This window comes from Dipodomys ordii, unplaced genomic scaffold (assembly GCF_000151885.1).
Source record: "Dipodomys ordii isolate 6190 unplaced genomic scaffold, Dord_2.0 Scaffold19, whole genome shotgun sequence".
In the NCBI taxonomy this organism is placed as follows: domain Eukaryota; kingdom Metazoa; phylum Chordata; class Mammalia; order Rodentia; family Heteromyidae; genus Dipodomys; species Dipodomys ordii.
The window spans coordinates 14,773,039-14,792,682 of NW_012267235.1; the positions used below are offsets into that span (position 1 = coordinate 14,773,039).

The 19,644-nt window shown below is 47.9% G+C and overlaps 1 protein-coding gene and 1 pseudogene across 1 annotated transcript in view; both read right to left on the bottom strand.

The window, feature by feature from the left end:
- The window catches only part of Pitpnm3 (PITPNM family member 3), a 78,597-nt gene that overhangs the window by 32,144 nt on the left and 26,809 nt on the right, over positions 1 to 19,644 (bottom strand). The window contains exon 4 of the mRNA XM_013013149.1: positions 16,822 to 16,869. Coding sequence (XP_012868603.1) covers positions 16,822 to 16,869 — 48 coding nt within the window. The remainder of the gene's footprint in view (positions 1 to 16,821; positions 16,870 to 19,644) is intronic.
- LOC105983217 lies at positions 13,382 to 14,795 on the bottom strand (annotated as a pseudogene).

The window sequence follows — 19,644 nt, forward strand, 5'->3', positions numbered from 1 at the left end:
GTATCACCTAACATTTTGGATTTATCATCCACTTATCAGGGAAACCATGTACCGTTTGTCTCTTTGCTCTTGGCTTACCTCGCTCAACATGATTCCTTCTAGCTCCATCCATTTCCCTGCAAATGCCATTATTTTGTCATTTCTAATCCAGCCCGGACTCTTAGATGAGCCCCTCCTCCCTTGGGAAAAGGGCTCATAAGTACAGGAGACAGCCCCAAGGAGATTCTAGAGTGAGAGACCAGTTCCTCCAGCCACTACTACCTGGAGGGGCTGCCTGTGTTCCCTGGAGAGAGACCCAGGCATCCTGAGATGCTGAGCCTGATTGTGGATTCCCTGCATGAGTGCTAGCCCTTCATGCTCAGTGGCACAGGCCCAAGGACACTAAAGGGAGTTGCAGACACCACTGTAAAGAGTTACTAGAAGAGGAACCACAAAAATGTGCACGAGAGCAAATATCACCAGGATTTCCAAAGCACTCGATTCCAACCAGGGAGCTCAATGCGGATTCATAGGCAAACATGGGAGCTGATGATAAGCAAATGCTGTAAGGGCTCTTAGGAAAGGAACAGTGGCTGCTAGAAGCTCTGACAGCTCTCCTAGAATGTCCTTTGTGAACCCCATCTCTTGGTCGGGGTGCAGGGTCACTGGCTGGGAAACATGAGGGAACCCCAGAGGCTTTGGGTATCTGTGAGGAGCAAGGACACAGGGGCAGAATAAAAAACTTCCTGAGAACACACGACCTCTCCACGCCATACTGCAGAGTCCTGCCCTGGACTGTAAGCAGCTGCAGAGGTGCCTAAACAGACTTCTGGCTGGCCCCTGCCATAAGAGGAGACTGATTCCCAAGTGCAGCTACACACACGTGACTGCAGCACCGAGAAGGAAAAGGATCAGGCCATCTTCAGAGGGTGTCAGAACTTATTAAAACAGGGAAATGTGCTATGCTCCTTAGGAGCCTCATTTACAAAGATGAAAGTGGCCTGGGTTGGCTGAATGCGAATTGGAGGCTGTTATGGTTTAGATGATGATTGTCCCCAGAAGCCCATGTGTTGAGGCTTCACCGGTTCACAGCACTACTTGGAGGTGGCGAAAGCCTTAGGAGGCAGGGCCTAGAAGAAGGAAGTAAGATAATGGGGAGAGGGAAGAGGATATTAAGACTCTAGCTCCTGTTTGTCTGATTATTTCTTCTTCTTGGCCAACATGAGAGAAACCGGCCTCCTTGGCCACATGCCCTGGCCACCATGTACTGTGGCAACACAGGCCCAAAGCAATAAAGAGGACCAAGCAAGCTCTGCAACTGAGAGCCCAAATAAACCTTCCCTCCTTTTAAGTTAGTTGTCCCAGGTATTTTGTTACAGTAACTGAAAGTTAATAGGAGCAGGAGAGACTCACTTCCTTAAGTACTTCACAGCAGGACCTCAAAGCCCTGGCTTTGTTCATCAGTCAGACCCAAGGGCCCATTCCAGCAGGCATTGCCTTCTTTATCTCTGGGAAAGCAATGCATATTCTAGGTTTCAGTGGAAATAATAGCAGCTTGGGCCTTATACTAGATGGTAATGCACCTAAATGTTGTCAGTATTTATCTCTAGATGCTGGGACAATGGTTGATTCTTTTCTACTCTATATTTCAATTTTTCTCTAGTTACCCCATGTTTCTTTGAGTTTAAAGCTCTATATGAATATATCTACTGAATAGCCCATGAATGCACGTATAATGCTGATTCCTAGAACAAACCAGTCACAGCCCATCATGAACACTGAACAAATCCAAGGGAAATGCTGACTTGCCTCTGTGAGCTGATAGATGATAGAATGTAAAAGGAAAAGAATTAATAGAATGTAAAAGGTAAAGAATAGCCTGAGTTACTCAGGAGGCTGAAATCTGAGAATCATGGTTCAAAGCCAGCCTGGGTGGGAAAGTTCGTGGGACTCTTACCTCCAATTAACCAGCAAAAGCTGGAAGTAGAGCTGTAGCTCAAGTGGTAGAACAACCGCCTTAAATGAAAAAGCTAAGGGATAGCACTCAGGCCCTGAGTCCAAGCCCCAATACAGGCACAGAAATTTTTTTTTAATTTTTAATATGTGTTTTTTATTGTAAAGGTATTGTACAGAGGGGTTACAGTTACATGAGTAAGGCAATGAATGCATTTACTATTGAGCATTGTTAACCCTCCTTTGTTTTTCCCCTAACTTCCCTTTCTTCCCCACCTCCCCATCTCCTCTCCCTCTTCCCCCTCCACCCCCCCCCCAAGTTGTAAAGTTCGTTTTCAACATAGTTTTATACATCTCGTTGCAATGGGTCAACCAGTACCTTTGTTTCAGCATTTTGTTATTTCCCTTCCCCTCTCTTACATAATTCTAAAGCTGAACATATGTATGCATTTTTTGGGTATTTAACTAGAATGAAAATTATTAGGTTCATGTATGCAGTAATAAGAAACATTGCCACAAATATCTTCCAACTTGGTTGTGCTGACTTTCACTACTTCTAGCTTTGTGTTTAAGAGCTCAAATGTAAAACCTGACTTTATCCCTGGGAATTATCCCTCAAACTGCATCTGGGCTAGAAACACTAAGATAATGGCCTCATATTGCACTATGCTAAAGAATCAAGGCCAGGTACTGGTAGCTCAGGCCTGTAATCCTAGCTACTCAGGAGGCTGAAACATGAGGATTGCAGTTCAAACCCAGCCTAGGCAGGAAAGTCCATGAGATTCTTATCTCCAATTAACTACCTAAAAACTAGAAGTGGAGCTGTGCTCAAGTTGTACAGCACTAGGCTTGTGCAATAAAAAGCCCAGGCCCTTGGGGCTGGGAAGGTGGCTCAGTGGTAGAGTGCTTGCCTTGCATGCCTGAGGCCCTGGGTTCAATTCCTCAGCACCACATAAGCAAAAAGAAAAAACTGGAAGTGGCGCTGTGGCTCAAGTGGTAGAGCGCTAGCCTTGAGCCGAAGAGCTGAGGTACAGCACCCAGGCCCAGAGTTCAGGCCCCACGACCGGACCCAAAAAAAAAAAGCCCAGGCCCAGAATTCAAGCCCCACAACCAATAAGAAAGAAAGAAAGGAAGGAAGGAAGAAAGAAAGAGAGAAAAAGACATAAAGGAAGGAAGGAGGGAGGGAGGGAGGACTCTCAAACTCCTAGGATCCTCTAACCAAGGCACATGATCTAAGACGGGGTCACATGACTGATATTTGGGTCATGTAAGCCTGGTTGTGTATTATGACTAAAGGCTGCAAAATAGCTTGAGTCAGGATAATGGGACCGTCACAGTTACTTCTCAGCCTCTAGGGCTCTGTAAACCAGAGAACACAGTCCTAACTGAGGAGGGGACATCCCTGCCCTGCTCCTGCAGTCCGGACCACATTGAGAACGCATCTAGAGTCAGCAGGAAAATGCTACAAAGTAGTGAGCCTGAGGGCCTAGACTGGAGAAGGGTAAAGCCAAGGGTTGCTGAGGCCGCTGATTCATACTGCACTTCCACATTGCAGACCCATGCTGGGCCAGGTGTGAGTCAAGGGAGTAAAAGGTGAGGCCAAGACAAATGGAGGTGGGCGTGGCTCCTGGAGAGACTCCAGGTTTCAGCATAATTTAGAATTGTTTACAACTGTTCCAGAGTGCCCTGCGCTGGCCCAGAGGTGGGGAGTTCTCTGTCACTGAGGTTACACAAGCAGATTATGTAAGTGACTGCTTAGCAGGGATGCCAGGAGGATCTGGAGTCCAAGGGCCCTGCTGTGACTTCCTAATGCTTCTGGAGTCAGAGTTCCATGATGGGCACCTGCATCCATCTGGCTAATGAGACCTAGGTTAGGCACATAGACCTTTGGTGGTTCTTCCACAGAGGTACCAACCCAGGTGAAAACCTAAACTTTGACTCTTACTAAGGTCTGAGTCCTAGACCCTGCTCTGTGTGTGTGTGTGTGTGTGCGTGTGTGTGTGTGTGTAAGTGAGAGAGAAGAGAGAGAGAGTAATGGGGCTCAGGAACTAGATCACCCTGTCATTTAGTTTTTTTCCATTTAAAGCTGACTCCCTACCACTTGAGCCACAGCCCCACTTCTGGTTTTCTGGTGGTAAATTGGAGACAAAAGTCTCACAGGCTTTCCTGCCCAGGCTGGTTTGAACTGCAGTCCTCGGATCTCAGCCTCCTGATTAGCTGGGATTACTAAATACTGGGTACCACTAGTGCCCAGTGACCTTGCCTGTTAAGAACCTGTCATTGGAAGCCCTGAGCAAATATGGGGACAGACCCAAGGAATAGCTCAGATCAGGAGTGTCGCCATCTTGAATCAGGCCCAGTAAAGGTGCAGACATGCATCTGAAATAAAACTCCTCTTCACAGTGGTGCCCAAAGGAGTGTGGCAGCCTGTCCATAGGCCCTCAGACTCTTCTATACTGACTACAGCCTCCTAAGACATGTCTCCAGTGCCCAGTCCTCACCTTATGCCTGTGGGGCTAGGCACATTCTCCCCCTTATGCAGAGGAGAAAGTCAAGAATGTGGGTGAAGGGGTCAGGATATGTACCCTCCTGGCCAGGACACCTCCACCATGCAGATTACAGGTGGGCACTGTAATCCTAGCTACTCAGGAGACTGAGATCTGATATCGAGGTTCAAAGCCAGCCCAAGTAGAAAAAAATATATAGATGAAATTCTTATCTTTTACCAAGATAAAGCTCAGAAATTGATATGCGGCTCAATTGGTGAGAGCATCAGCCTGGGGCAAGAAAGCTGAGTGAACACACAAGGCCCTGAGTTCAAATCCCAGAACAATCACATACACCAAAAGATAAAATAAAAGATAAGGAGCAGGAACAGAGTAGTAGTCTCTTCACTAGTTCAAATGCCTCCCCCACAGGCCTGTGCTCTCAGCCAGCCCTGGGAGAGAGGATATGGGGAGAGCACGTTCCTAGATGCAGGAATCTATTAAGGATCCCCTGAAAAATTGACCCTGGCCCTGCCTGGAAGTCCACATACAGACTTAGGCCACACATGCTTCCCCCCAGCAATCTGCCAAGGCTGCCAGCAAAGGCTGGCTCACATATGCACAGGTCAAAGGGATCAAGCTCAGAATCCTAATCTGGAGCAGGCTCCATGAAACTGCCTTAAACACCTAGTGTTCACCCTTCACATCCATCATCATCTGGACCATGTGGGCCAGAGGGAATGCAGAGTCCCTTAATCCCTCGCTGGTGAGAATGAACCCCAGTCCCACCTCCATGGAGGGCAATCTGACAAGGCAACTCAAGCTACATAATGCCCTGGACCCAGCCATGGCAGGTACAACACCAACCACCACCATGTTGTTTTTTAGTAGCAAAAGATAGGAAGCTACCTATCTGTCCATCAATAGGAAGCGGGTTACATAAATGACAACACGGTGATCTAGGATACATCCATTGCTAAGAATGGTGAGCCTTAGCATTATAAATGCACTAAGAAAAAAAAATCATGTGGCATTCTTATTCATTTATTTATTGATTGTGCTGGTTACTGGGGCTTTGAACTCAAGAACCGGTTGCCTTCCCAGAGCTTTTTCACTCAAGGTTGGTACTCTACCACCTGAGCCACACTTCTACTTCCAGCTTTTTTTGGGGGGGGAGGGGGGACAGTGTTGCTAACCACAACTATTGAACAGTATGGCTGAAGAACTGAGATATATTGAGGGTATCAGGGAACTCAAAAGCTCATTAGCAGCTTTAGGTCACTGGACCTCCAGGGTTGCTTATGGGAAATAGTCTCACATATTTTCCTGCTCAGACTGGCTTCAAACCACGATCCTCAAATGTCTGCCTTCCGAGGAGCTAGGATTCTAGGCACCGGCATCTGGTCTATCACTTGGTATTCTTTTCTGGGAGAAATGAGATGCAGAATAAAAGGCACCGGACCCATCTCTGTGGGGGTATGAATCTCTATATATAAACACACATATATAAGTGTACGTGTGTGTGATATTTATGGAGCTTCGTGTTTGCAGAGACTATGTCTGGAATGAAATAGAAGACACTCATCCTTGTCTCTGCTTCCGGGGAGGGCTGAGCAAGCAAGGAAGAGTTGAAGGAGGTCCTCTTGTCATCTCTCATTCCTTTTGTGTTTTATACCTACTCAAAAGACAGATTAAAAATAAGATTTTTTTTTAAAGCGCATGTATCTGGTTTTTTTTTCTTTTTGAAATGCTGATTTATATTTCTGCCTGCTACAGCTTCCTTTGCCTTGAGATTTGTGCCAGAGCTTTCTGGTTTTGTTGTTTTTGTGGTTTTTTTTTTTCTAAAAACGCTTTTGTTCCCAGGAGAAAAGGATTTGAAGAGATAAGAAATTCTGTCAGGCTTGGTGCCAGTGGCTCATGCCTGTCATCTTAGCTACTCAAAAGGCTGAGATCTGAGGGTATCAGTTCAAAGCCAGCCAGAGCAAGAAGGTCCATGAGACTTTTATCTCTAGCCACCACAAAGCTAGAAGTGGAGTTGTGGCTCCAGTGGTAGAGCACTAGCCATGAATGAAAGCGTTAAGGAACAAGGCCCAAGCCCTAAGTTCAAACCCCAGTACAAGCAATCTCACCAGGCTAACATAAGATTCCCCCCACCCCACCCCTTGCCTCAGTTGAGAGGAGGAGAGAGGCCTGGGCAGGTTGGCTCATAAGTCCAGGATGGAGGACAGCCCTGGACATTCAGTGAGGGACAGCAAGACAAAATAGGGTTCAAGGACCTTGCCTGCCAACATGAGTGCAGAGCTCCATGCACACATATTCATGGGCAGCCAGACACATGTGACATCCTCCCATCACAGCATTGGGGAAGACACCAAGGACCCAGGAACAGCAATGAGAAAGAGGAAAGGGGACACTCCTCAAGTCACTGGTAGGAGTGACCACCAGTCCAGTTGGATGGGGCCAGGCGGTGAAATCTAGTGGCTCACAGAGGAATAATAAAGGGAAGCGTGCTTCGTGTGGAGAAGCATCAGCACAGTTGGCCCCCATGGCCCCCAAAGTCACACCTCCTTTGCCCCCTCTGCCCCAAGACAGAGGCTTCCTAGGCATCTGGCAGGAGCTGGGATGAGGTATTTGTATGGGTACTCCCTGCCAGGGGATGCCAGGTAGTGACATCCAAGAGTGGTCATGGCCCCTGGCATCCCCTTCATCACCTGTGAATAGAGTCCTTTTACACAGCTCCCTCCCATCATGCACCTGGTGGGGCCTTCTTTCTCCTGTTGGAACTTTGACTGAATTACAGACCAGATTCCAACACTACAAAAATCCTATCCCAGTCTTCACCCTCCACTTCCTCTAGCTTCATATTTCTTGGCCAAGTTCCCTGTGGAGCCCACGAGCCCTGATTCAGCCCCATCTTCCTGTACTCATCTCCTGCTCACTAAACTCAACCACTTCTGCCTTTTTGACTTTCCGTATATCACCTTCTCCCGGGGGCTTTCTCCCCTTGGCCCTCTCTCTCCATTGTCTCCAACCATCACAGGTGTCCCTTTCCTGGGACAAATCTTTATATCTTTAATGGTTTGGTTATTTGATTATTGTCTTCTTTTCTTTCATCTCCTGACTATCAGATCTTTGAGTGGTAAATCTGTACTTGCTTTTCTTTTCTTTTTTTTCTTGCTGCTCTATTTTATCCCCAAAAGCTATCACAGAGTTAGCTGAAAAGATGCTCATTAAAAAGGTGGGTTTTTTTTTAATGAGTCAGTGAATGAACTAATGATTTGTTCCAATTTTGCACCCCTGGACATGTTAGAAAGCTGCATACCTCCCAGCACAGCACAGATATATTACATTTGGGCACATAGCACACACTTATCCTCATGCAAATGAATGCAACAATGTGCTGGCATGTGTGTAAGTGCACACTTACAGCTGCAAGGCGCACGCAAAAGAAGGAAGCATACCAACTATAGACATATGCACACATGCAAGGAAAGTGCTCCCAAGGCGGACGTCTGCCACCCTGAGCTCATTAAAGCCGGCTAAATATAGCCTGTCTGCAGCTGTGCTCAGCAAGCTGCCCACACAGGCCAGGAAAAGATCCCGGTTACCAGGCAGAGGAGTCTGAGGAGGCCAGCTGTGGGTTAGGGGGTCCATGCATCATGCATGTGGGGTCCTCCCAGGTGGAACACAGACTAAGCGTGCAGGAAGGGAAGCTGCAGCTTCTGGTCTCTGACCCCAAGCAGAGAGATGTACGGCCAGATTCACTAAGCCGCCCTCACCTAAGCTGAGGGCACAGCTCAGTCTAAGACCAGGGTGACCGGAGCTAGAATCCAATTGGAGATAAATTGGAGACCATTGGATGGCGTTGACAGGGGCTCTGTTGAGGATGACAATACAGATACAGGGGCAGAGGGAAGCAGAATCCAGATTCCATTGGCCTGGAATGATGGAGGAGGTGAGGAGGTTCAGAACTCCACAGAGCACCCCACTGCTATGCAAACACGGCCATGAAAATGGGGGTAGCTGATACTAGCACTAGCCCTTGGGACAGCTGATCACCAGCATGAGACTGGTGCATACCACAGGAGCAGGTCCCACAGAGAAAGCCACAAAAAGTTAAGCCTTCCTATCTACAAATAGACCCCTCCCGTGAGAGGATAAGGGAGAAGAAGCCCCCGTGTCCTCAGATGTCCCTGTCCTGTGCACAGCCTGGAAAAGAATGCTGAAACCAAGCCCCTCCTAGTCCCTAGGAGGCAGCTGTGAATCCCTTCTCCTCCCTAGTACCTCCCATGACCATTGTCGGGGAGGGGGGTGGGGGAGAGGAGGGAATTAGTGGTCAGCGTAGAGTTAGAACTTCTCCCAAAGGGTAGAAAAACTCAGGGCCAGTTCTAACCAAACTGAGGCAATCGAGTAGTGGGAACCGATGCATTGTCTTGTGCGACAAACACCTACTTCAGCATGCAGGAAGCATGTGTGTTGCATCTCCTACTATACTTCAAACCATGGGATACGACCATGTACATGTGCAGATTCCTTCCAATATCTGCCAACTTGCCAGGTGCCAGTGCCTCGTGTCTGTAATCTTGGCTACTGAGATCTGAGGATCATGGTCCCAAGTCAGTCTAGGCAGGAACATCTGTGAGACTCATCTCCAATTAGCCAGCAAAAAGCCAGACATGGAGGTATGGCTCAAATGGTAGAGTGTAGGTCTTGATAGAAAAATCTCAGGGATAGTATCCAGGCCCTGTGTTCAAGTCCCAGGACACACACGTGCGCGCGCGCACACACACACACACACATCTGCCAAGTTACAATACCTTATTTCCCTTATATTAGCCTATTGTTATTACCATGAACTCCTCTTACACTCCTAGAGCCCTAGAAAGCTAAAATTTTCTCAAGCATGCATTCCCTCTTGAGCCACCTAGTTCAAGACCCATTTCCCTTAATGATGTGCTTTAAACTCCTTGCTTTGCCACTTTACGTGTGCATGCATTCGTGTGCGTGTATGTGTGTGTGTGTGTGTGTGTGTGTTGAATTAATTCTTCATTGGAGCCACTAAGAGGCTGGGTCTTCATCTCCACAATCACCCACTGATAACAGATCCAAGCAGGGTTTGGAGGCGGTTTGGTTCTTTTGTTTTTTGGCAGGGGGGTGAGGAGGAATAGAAATGCAGGATCAACTCTAGAGATTGTGTCTGTGTGGCAGAAGGGACAGGCACTTCCCCAGGCTCCTGGAGTGGCCATGGGAGAGAGAAACCACAGGGGAAAGGGAGCCCAGACCCTGACAGCTAGCTGGGAGGTGGGATGCCAGCTAGCTGGCTGGACCTCCTTCTCTGGAAGGCCATTACTCCAGGGCATATTCATTCTCTCATTATAACTTGGTCATCATGGCCATTGCCATTCCTGTCCCAGGTTTCATAGAAAGAGCCTGGTGGTGCCTGCACCCTGTGGTGCTGCCTAGGCCAGGCAGTGAAGTAGGGCAGGGAGAGCCTCCCACCTCCTCTGATGTGATGTGCTTGGGGTCAGGGCAGAGGACTCAAGAGTTCTGCTCCATTGAGCCAACAGCCTCAGACTTTCCTAGAGTGGTTGGAGTGCCCAGCAGGAAAAGCATCCAACTCTGAGCAGCCAACACATGTCCAGGGAAGGGTCCTCAAGAAGCCAAGTCTTTCCTACCATCTGCTGCCCACTCCCACCCTCCCTGCCATGAATGCTAATGGGTTCACATAACTCCCAACTGGCCTGTGGACATCCACATGACTCCTGAAGATGATAGTAATGAGTAAGGCAAAGGTGCCAGGCAGGTCAATGGACAAGTACTAAGGAGGAAGCTAGGGAGGGCAAGCAGGGCTGCAAGGGCCAGGACTGACTGCCCCATCAGAGGGCTCTTTGCTACTAGAGAGAGAAGAGGGGAGTAGGCTAGTCTAGAGGCAGGGAGGCTAGTGTAAGGAGGCAAGGAGACCCACGCAAGAGAAGTCATGACCTCAACTGGGAAAGGAAAGAGGACTGAGAGTAGGGGAGGAGCCTGAGCACTCTGCTGGAGGCCGCAAGTTATGATGGGTTCTGATTGGACAGGTGATGGAGATAGAGATGAAGGGGATCTGGAAGGGGCCTGGGCTTCTGGCATGACTTTGTGGAGGATGGTACCATTCACTTCTAGTGGATGAACAGACACTATGTGCTTTAATAGAAAATGCTACATTTCCTGGAGACCTGGACATAGCACTGCTCAGGCAGGTGCCCTGTAAGTGTTTCCTATGCTAATAGGATAGCACAAACAGAGCAGAAACAGAACAAAGGAAGCCGGGAGGCAGCATTGGAAACCAGAAGTCCCTACAATGACATACTCAGAAGGTACTTTGGAACCAGGAAAGGGGTGACATTGTCCCAAAAGAAATATACTCATTACCTGACTTATATAACTGTAACTCCTCTGCACAACACCTTTATAATAACAATAAAAATAAAATTTAAAAAAAGAAGATACTTTAGGGCCAGGCACCAATGGCTCACACGTATAATCCTAGCTATTCAGGAGGTTGGGCTGATGATCAAAGTTCAAAAACAGCCCAAGCAGGAAAGTCTATGAAACTCTTATCTCCAGTAACCACCAAAAAGCTGGAAGTGGAGCTGTAGCTCTAGTGGTAGAGCATCAACTTTGAGCAAAAACCCACAGTATCAGCAAACAGAGAGAGAGAGACAGAGACAGAGAGAGAGAGAGAGAGAGAGAGAGAGAGAGAGAGAGAAAGGACTCTGTACACAGATGGAAGAGAAAATACTAGGCCCTAGACAGGGGCCAAGACTGCATAGCAAGATGGAGGAAGTGCCCTCATTCCCCTGTCCCTGAGTTCAAGACCCTCTTTCATCTCTGTCCCCACTTGACTCCTATACACAAATGGTTCTGTGGATCCAAATTGTAAGCACACACAATGATAGTAGGATGAAGACTGGAAACAAAAAAAAAAGGAGGAAAGAGCCTCAGGACAAGTCCTGGCAACCTTACAGCTGTGCAGGAGCTGTGAAGCCCATGCAGATACTCCCTCCCCTCCCCAGCACACAGATGCCCAGGAGCCCAGTGCTCTCTGACCAGCTGAGGTGGACTCTGGGACTCCGATGTGTGTGTTTTCAGTTTTCTATCACTGTGATCAAATACATAAGAAAAACAATGCATAGGAGAAAGGGTATATGTGGGCTCTCATTTCAGAAGCTTCAGCCCATGGCTGGCTACCTTCATGGTTTCTAGGCAGTGGAGAGGTAGAGCATCCTGGCAGAAGAGTGTGAAGAAAGAGTCACTCTCTTCATGGTGGCAGGAAGAAGTGAGAGGCAGATAAATGTTATAGACAAGACACAGCCCCTAAGAAGGCGCTTCTAGTCACCTACTCCTCCAACAACTACCTGCCTCCGGAAGCTTCTGCCACCTTCCCAAAAATGCCATCTAATTATGAATTAACCAATAAATCATCCATTGGTTATTGGACCTCAGGGTCCGGTCACTTTTCAATGATTAGATCCACCATGTAGGGACCAAGTCTTTAGCACATGAGCCTATGGGAGATGCCTCATTCCAAATGATGGCATTCCATGACTGTGGTAAACAGAGGCAGCCACAGGACAAGCAGAACACCAAAAATGGGCTCCACGAGAAGGCTGGATGCATCCCTCACACCTGCCCCAGATGTTGCAGTGACCCTGATGCATCCAAACACCAACAAGAAGAAGAAAGGCCTTTCCTGAGCACCAGGTATCCCTTGGTATCCTACGTGGGTCACCTCTGCACCATCTTCCATACTGGAGCTCAGAGACTTGCCGTAACTTGCCCAAAGCATCACAATAACCAGAGACCCTCAGCTTTGAATCTAGACCTTCTTTCAAATCCCAGACAGGATTGGACAAGTCCCAGGACTCTCTAACTCCTAGCCCAGGGAAATTTGTGGCACCTCCTCACTTGTTTTCAGAAAGTTTTCAACAAACTTAGTGGGCATATGAAATAAAATAATGCACACCAAACAGTACCATCAATGGGAAAACATATTACAAATATAAGACACTGCTATTTATTTTTTTACCAGCACAACTATGTTTATTGCAGCATTATTCACATAGCTAAGATATGGAACCAACCCAGATGTCCCTCAGTAGATGAATGGATCAGGAAAATGGTATATCTCATGGAATTCTATGCCTTCATCAGAAAGAATGACACCGCCCCATTTGTGAGAAAAAATTTGTTGGAAAAAATTATATTAAGTAAATAAACCAGGCCCAAAGAAACATAGGTCCCATGGTTTCCCTTATTTGCAATAACTAGTATATGTCTAGGACAAGCAGAAGAGGTCAAAAACTATGTACATATGACCATATAATCTGATGCTAAGCAAAATGAACCCCAGGATAGGGACACAAGAGGTTTTACCTTTATTGCTGTCCTTTTTAATGTACTTATAATGTACTATGTGATTTTTTTTTCTTTGTACGTTCTTCCCCCATGGTACAACCCTGTTGTCACTGTAATTGATTCTAGTGTCCTGCATCTTGTATATACATTTTTCTAATTTGGGAAGGGGAAGGGAAATAACAAAATGCTGAAATAAGGATACAGGATGACCCATTGCAAGAATGAGATGTACAAGAAAGTATGTTGAAAACAAACTTTACAGCTTTGTGGGGGGGGGCAGTGTGGGAGACGGGAGGGAGGAGTTGGGAAGGTAGGGAGGAAAGGGATGGTAGGGGAAAAATAAAGGAAGGTGTAACAATGCTCGATAGGAAATGGACTCATTACCTTGCTCATGTAACTGTAATTCCTCTGTACAGTATCTATACAATAAAAATATATTAAGAAAAAAATGAAAGATTTGTACGAGTCTTTGAGTAGTATTGTCCTCTCATAGTTCAAGCATAAGAAAGGTGTGAAAATTACAGTTTGGAAATATTTTGAGTCCACTTCAATGGTTTCTGGAATTTTCTTTAGACCCATCCATACTCCTGCATTTTCACTTGTTTTTTTTTCTATTGACTTGTAAGCGACGATCAATCAGGTTTTGCTTTTCATCTAACCCAGCCTTGTGGAACATATGGTGGACTTCTTCTCCTTTTGTAAAGAAATACTCTCTGGTACCATCTCCTTGAACATAAAAATTTTCAGATAAACTGCCCTTTTTTAAAACGAAGTTGAGTCTTATATCTTCCATAGTCCCGAAATAACAGCATTCCCCCAGGCTTCAGTAACTCAGAGTCCGTTGACAACTTCTTGCATCCTGTCAGGATGAATAGAAGAGAGCACAAAGACAAGGAGGACCAGGAAAGGGTAGGGCAAGCCATCATCACACACCTCGTGCACAAAGGTAGAACGCTGGGCAGCCCTGTAGGATAAGTGTGCCTTTGACAAGCTCCACAGCTCCAGAGGCAAAATCACAACAATAGAGAAAGGATTTTGGAAGATTCTGCAAGGTGTTCAGAATTGGAAAAACACTGCTTCCAGCACCACAGCCAACCTCCAGTATTCTGCAAGTGGTATTGCTACCAGGAAACACTTCAGTCTTCTGAACCTCTTTCCTGGCTTCTTCAGGCTCCAATGGGAAAGATCAGACCTCGGTTGGCTTTGACCATCTGATAAACCATTTTTCTTGATTTTTTTTTGTTCTTGTTTTCTTGAGAAACAATCTGCAGCATTAGTCTTGACATGATCCCATGAGAACTCTTCTACGTTCTCTTCCATCTTTTGATCAACTGAATGAATTTCAGGAAATTCCCTCAACAGCCAATTACGATTCTTGAAAAACTTATTCTTGTGAATCTTGTAAAATGTGTCCCAATATTTGTTAGCTTCACTTTCATACTTAACTTGCTTTTCTAGAAGGACTTGCACAGCTGAACTTTCTTAAGACTTTCTTCTTTAGACCATTGCATGTGATCCCTTTGGAGGGTCACGCTCAACACCCCCATGCCTTTGGTTACTGGCCCTCTGGGTTCGAGCCTGGGCTTACAGGCTTACAGGGTGCCAAGGGAGGGGTTTCAGAGGGGATGGCACACTGGGAAAACGGGCCTCGAGGCAGCAGCAAAGCATCCGAGGTCTCCCAGGGTACCGTGCACACTCCCAGAAGACGCCCTAACTCCACTGCTATTTATTCTTTTGTAATTTAGGTCACAAACAGTTATTTTGCCAATTTTTCACAAAAAATAAATAAAATGCATTACCATCAATTATCCCCATGGCTTCATAATAGAAAGATGATTTTAATGCCAAACATTGAAGGCAGGACATAATTGTGGAATTATGTGGGAAGCAAGCCTCTCCATTGAAGATATTCTCCATTATGGAAGCACACATTGCAGTGTTGTTTTTCTCACTGCCGAAAATAGTGGGCTGATACTTGGGCATCGCTAGCCTAGACACACTCCAAGATTTATTTCAGCTACAAAATTCTTCTGTACATCAAACTGTTATTCTCTACTAAATAAAAATATATCTCCCTAAGGAGCAGAATTTGATGGCAGCCTTCAGCAACATAATTCTGACTAAAATCTATAACGATGACACAAAAAAAGACTTTACCTCTATTGAAAAACAATTTTTTAGCCAGGCCCAGAAGACACTAACCAACCTGTCAGTTCAACTGTGTCTGTGGGAAATAGAGCTGTAGCTGGGTGAGGTACAGACAGACCCCCCCACACACACCATGGCTTGATGTGTTTTTCACTTCCAGGATGCTCATGTGGCTTCCTCTTCCTAAGGCCCAACACTGACAATCTAAGCTCTTTTCCTCTCCTGCATTCCTCAGGAATGTGGCCACATCCGGGAATTCATCCTGGCTTTTACTTTGTGATGGTCTGACATCGTGGAGAAGCTGCTCCTCCTGCAGCTGGTTTAATTGATAGAAATTAAACCACTTGCCCATGAAGATGCCTTTCGAAAGTAGCCAATCATACCCAACGCACACCTGACCACAGATTTTAGCTAATATTCACTTACCAAGCCAGTATTTTCCCTGTTCCAAGGGTGCTGTGTATCCCAGAGCCCTCCTGCATGATTGAAACAAGCTGAGCCTAAGCCGTACCCTGCCTTCCTTTCCTTCAGAAACCTCTATGGTCCAAGCTGGGACCCATGCTTTCCTCTCACTCCTCTGTGCCCCATGTGCCCTTCCTGGCATGGTGTGACATGTTCCTTCTCTTGAATTCCATGTAAAAAAATTATTTTAATTCAATTAGCCTATGGATTTTTGCAGGAGCATTTTAATTCCCCCCACCTCGCTGGTTCTTCCTGTTTCTCTGTGTCTCTCTCCCTCCCCTCCCTCTCCCTCTCCCCCCTCCCTCTCCCCCTCCCCTCCCTCTTCTTCTCCCCCCTTCTTCTCCCCCTCCCCCTCCCCCTCTCCCTCTCCCTGTTCCTCTCCCTCTTCCTCTCTGCCCTCTTTTGGAGATGCCACTGACAGAAGAGCCTTCATGTACACAGCCCCCCTTGTAGTGGGGACTTTGCCTATGAATCACATCTGATGTCAGGAAACTCTCCTGAGGCCTGGCACCTGCTCAGGAGCAAGGACTGGTGTTCTTAGCTCCCTTTCCTGCAACTCAGCAGCACCAGTGGGAAGAGCTTTCGGGAAGGCCTGGAGCGGAGGAACAGTGGGCTCAACCCGCAAAGCTGCAACCACAGCTAAGAATAACAGGGGAGAGGGGTAAGGGAAGAACTGAGCGTGTGTGCACATCTACATGCGTGCATGTGTATACACACACACACACACCCTCCCCGATCCCAGCCTCATGTGAAACTCAACACTACCAATAGTGAAGACACAACTCAGGCTCTGCCCCTCTTCCACCCAGGGATCCAGGGGGAAATGGACATATTCTTAGCACAGCTTTCCTGGGCCAAGTCTTGTGCTCTCTGAGGAAACAGGCAGAAGAAAACCAGTAAGGCCAGTGGGACACAAAGAATGACAAAGACAGGTAACCCCAGAATTCAATCACAGGCCCCAGGTTCTAAAGAGATGGCCTCTTTGGGAAGAGGTTTTAAGGGCTGTGACCCGTGGCCAAGCCTTGAATGGCCCATTCATTCTCAGTGGCTTCTTAAAGTTGTCACCCAAAGGAGATGCCCACAGAAATGTTGGAGGGCCATCCCCACAGTCCTCTTTCCAATCAGCAGGCTTCCTGTGGTCCCAACTTCGCTCCCTCTCTACCTCCAGCAGCCTCACGCTGCCATCTCTCTGGCCTTCCTTTGAGCTTCCCACCACGAGGTAACTCAGAAACTCAGAGGAGCAGCCCCAATTCCAATCGCATGACCCCAGGCCCTCCGCTTCTACCTATGGGTGAGGTAAGAAAGAGCCCCCATCCTCTGGTCTTGGAGTGGGTGAAGCGGCCAGGACTGAGGGGCTGGGACCATTTGGGAAAGAAAGGACTCGCGCAGAATAACTCACGCTGCTTCTCCTGCAGAAGGCTGGATGTGCATGACACGGCCCCTTCCCCTGTGGAAACAAAGAGATCGTGAGCACACCAGCACCGCCTCCCCCCGTGTTCCCTGGGCCGCTTCGGTCCCTTGCTGGACTCCAGAGCTGGTGTGAACGGCCCTTCCCATCTTGTTCCATCTGCCACAGATGACAGCTCATGACCTTTGCACAAAACCCAGCCTTCAACAGTGCCTGATGGCCTCATTTCTGCCCAGACCTTCTCACAGCCATCTCCACTGACTCCTCCCCTTTCTTCCCCTCCATTAAGCAGCTGCTACAGTCTGCCCACCCTCACTAGGGGCTCTCAGGTGAGGAGAGGGCTGGCAATGGTCAAACCTCTCTCTAGGCTTTCTCTTAAGTTCTTGGCCAGGCTCTCTTGCCACCCACCTGGATGCCCAGCTGGTGCCTCTCACTTACCATGACCAGGTCTTCCTAAATGAGTCTGAGCTTTATCCTCCCCCAAAAAGCATGTGTCTGTGGCTCCTCCAAATCACCATTTCTCTGAGGAAGGGCTCCCTGGCTCCCAGGGAAGCCACCTCAGGTTCTCCTGGAGCGAGGAATGTTCTTGACACAAAGCAGGTGCTACCTCCCTCCAGGAGCCCCCAGACATGGCACACCAGCTCACCACTGGGCCTACGCTCCCCTCTTTTCCTGGCCGTGCCTGGCTTCCACATAGAACTGTTCCAGATGCCACACAGGAAGACACCCTGGCCCCATCTCCACAGTCTTCTCCGTGTCTCTCCCCCTGGGGGCCACATGCCTATGACACAGTGTGGACCCAGTGCTGACCAGGGGCCTGTGTGTACTGAACCAACATGGGTAGTACCACAGCATGCATTGCTAGGTCTTTCACTGAGTCACTCTGCCTCTGGGCAAGTCACACAGCCTCTTTGTTTCTATTTTCTAGTTTAGAAAGTAGGGATAAGCCAGGCACTGGTGGCTCATGTCTGTAATCCTGAGTACAGATACTGAGATAGGAGGATCACAGTTCAAAGCCAGCCTAAGCAAGAAAGCCCAAGACTCTTATCTCCAATGAACCACCGAAAAGCATGAGCCTTGAACAAAACAGCTCAGAGATGGGGGCCAGGCAGGCTGTGAGTTCAAGCCCCAGTACAAACACCTCCCCTCCCCCATACACAAAAGGTGCTACCATGTAAAAACTTTTCTACTGCCTGGAGCACAGAGACACTCCAAAGGGAAATTTGGATCCCCTCCAGCCCCAGGGTCCCAGCTCCCCCAACTTGGTACATAGGCACTGGGATTCACCAGCTCCAAGACTTTCCACTGCCAGCCACCAGATCCTCATACAATGCCATGGCCGGGAGCTGGGAAGCTGAGCAGAATACCTGTCTCCCAGCCTCAGGCCTGTGACAGTGTAGTACCCTTGTTTGCTTGGATCCAGGGCAAACAAGAGCAGTGCACCCTCCGGCCAAGAGCACCAGGTTCCCAGAAAAAGAGGGGAGAGGCCGGCTCCCTATGAATCACCTTGGAACACACTCTGGTGCTGCCAGTCCAGGGCAGAAAAACTTCTCTACCTACCTCCAGCACTGCCTGCATCAGGAGAGACCAACAACCCACAGGTAAGGGTCAGGACCAGGCAGCAAGTGGGATGAGGAGCCAGAGATCCAGAGAGCAGAAAGCCAAGGCCCCATTCCAGGAGGTTCTGAGGGGGTGCAAGGCAGGACCCACGTGCCACAGGCACCTGCCCCCAACATATATCCCACCAAAAGTTCACATATAAAACATGAAGGAAGAGCCAGGCGCTGGTGGCTTACGCCTGTAATCTTAGCTACTCAGGAGGCTGAGATCTGAGGATCACGGTTTAAAGCCAGCCCAGGCAGGAAAGTCCATGAAACTCTTATCTCCAATAAACCACCAGAAAACCAGAAGTGGTGCTGTAGTTCAAGTGGTAGAGCGCTAGCCTTGAGCCAAAGAGCTTAGGGACAGCGCTCAGGCCCAGAGTTCAAGCCCCGTGAAGAACAAAAACATGAAGGTAGAGATATGGTGATTTGGAATTCAAAACAGTAAAGCCTTTTGAGTACTGTTCACAGACCTTAATACAACAGATGCCTCTGATGTTTCTTTTTCTTTCTCTTCTTTTTTGCCAGTCCTAGGCTTTGAACTTGACGCTTAGATGCTGTTCCTGAGCTTTTTGCTCAAAGCTGGCCAGTTGAGCTGTAGCTCCACATCCCACTAAATTGGAGGTAAGAGTCTCACAGACTTTCCTGCCTGGGCTGGCTTCAAACTATGATCCTCAGATCTCAGCTTCCTGAGTAGCTAGGATTACAAGTGTGAGTCCTAGGTACCCAGCTGTGTTTATTGGGCTCCTTGTGCATGTCAAGGCCTGGGGGAGGAAAGCACCCAGATGAAGGTCAGTCTGGGGTTTGTTCATCGCCTCCAAAGGCCTAGGCCCCACCCATCTCAGCTCCACAGCTACATCTTTTATGAGCCCCTGTTCCCATTCATTCATTCATTACCACAAAGCAAACATAGCTTGAAGCCAGGACAGGATTCTCAGGGGACTAAAATGCCTGATGGAGGCTGAGAGCTAGGCTGCAGGAGTAAAGAGAATGATCTTAAAATGCTGGTGCGTAGGTTGCTGGGAGCAGGGAAAAGGGCGTGTTGGGGAAGGAGGTTGGAGCCAAACTCTGGGGCACCTCTCAGCCAGGCAGGAGTACACCCACAATTGTGTAACATGTTCATGCTGCACCTGGGCTTGCAGGTGCTTCATGCCCTACCCAGTGTCTCACCACACACACACACACACACACACACACACACACACACACACAC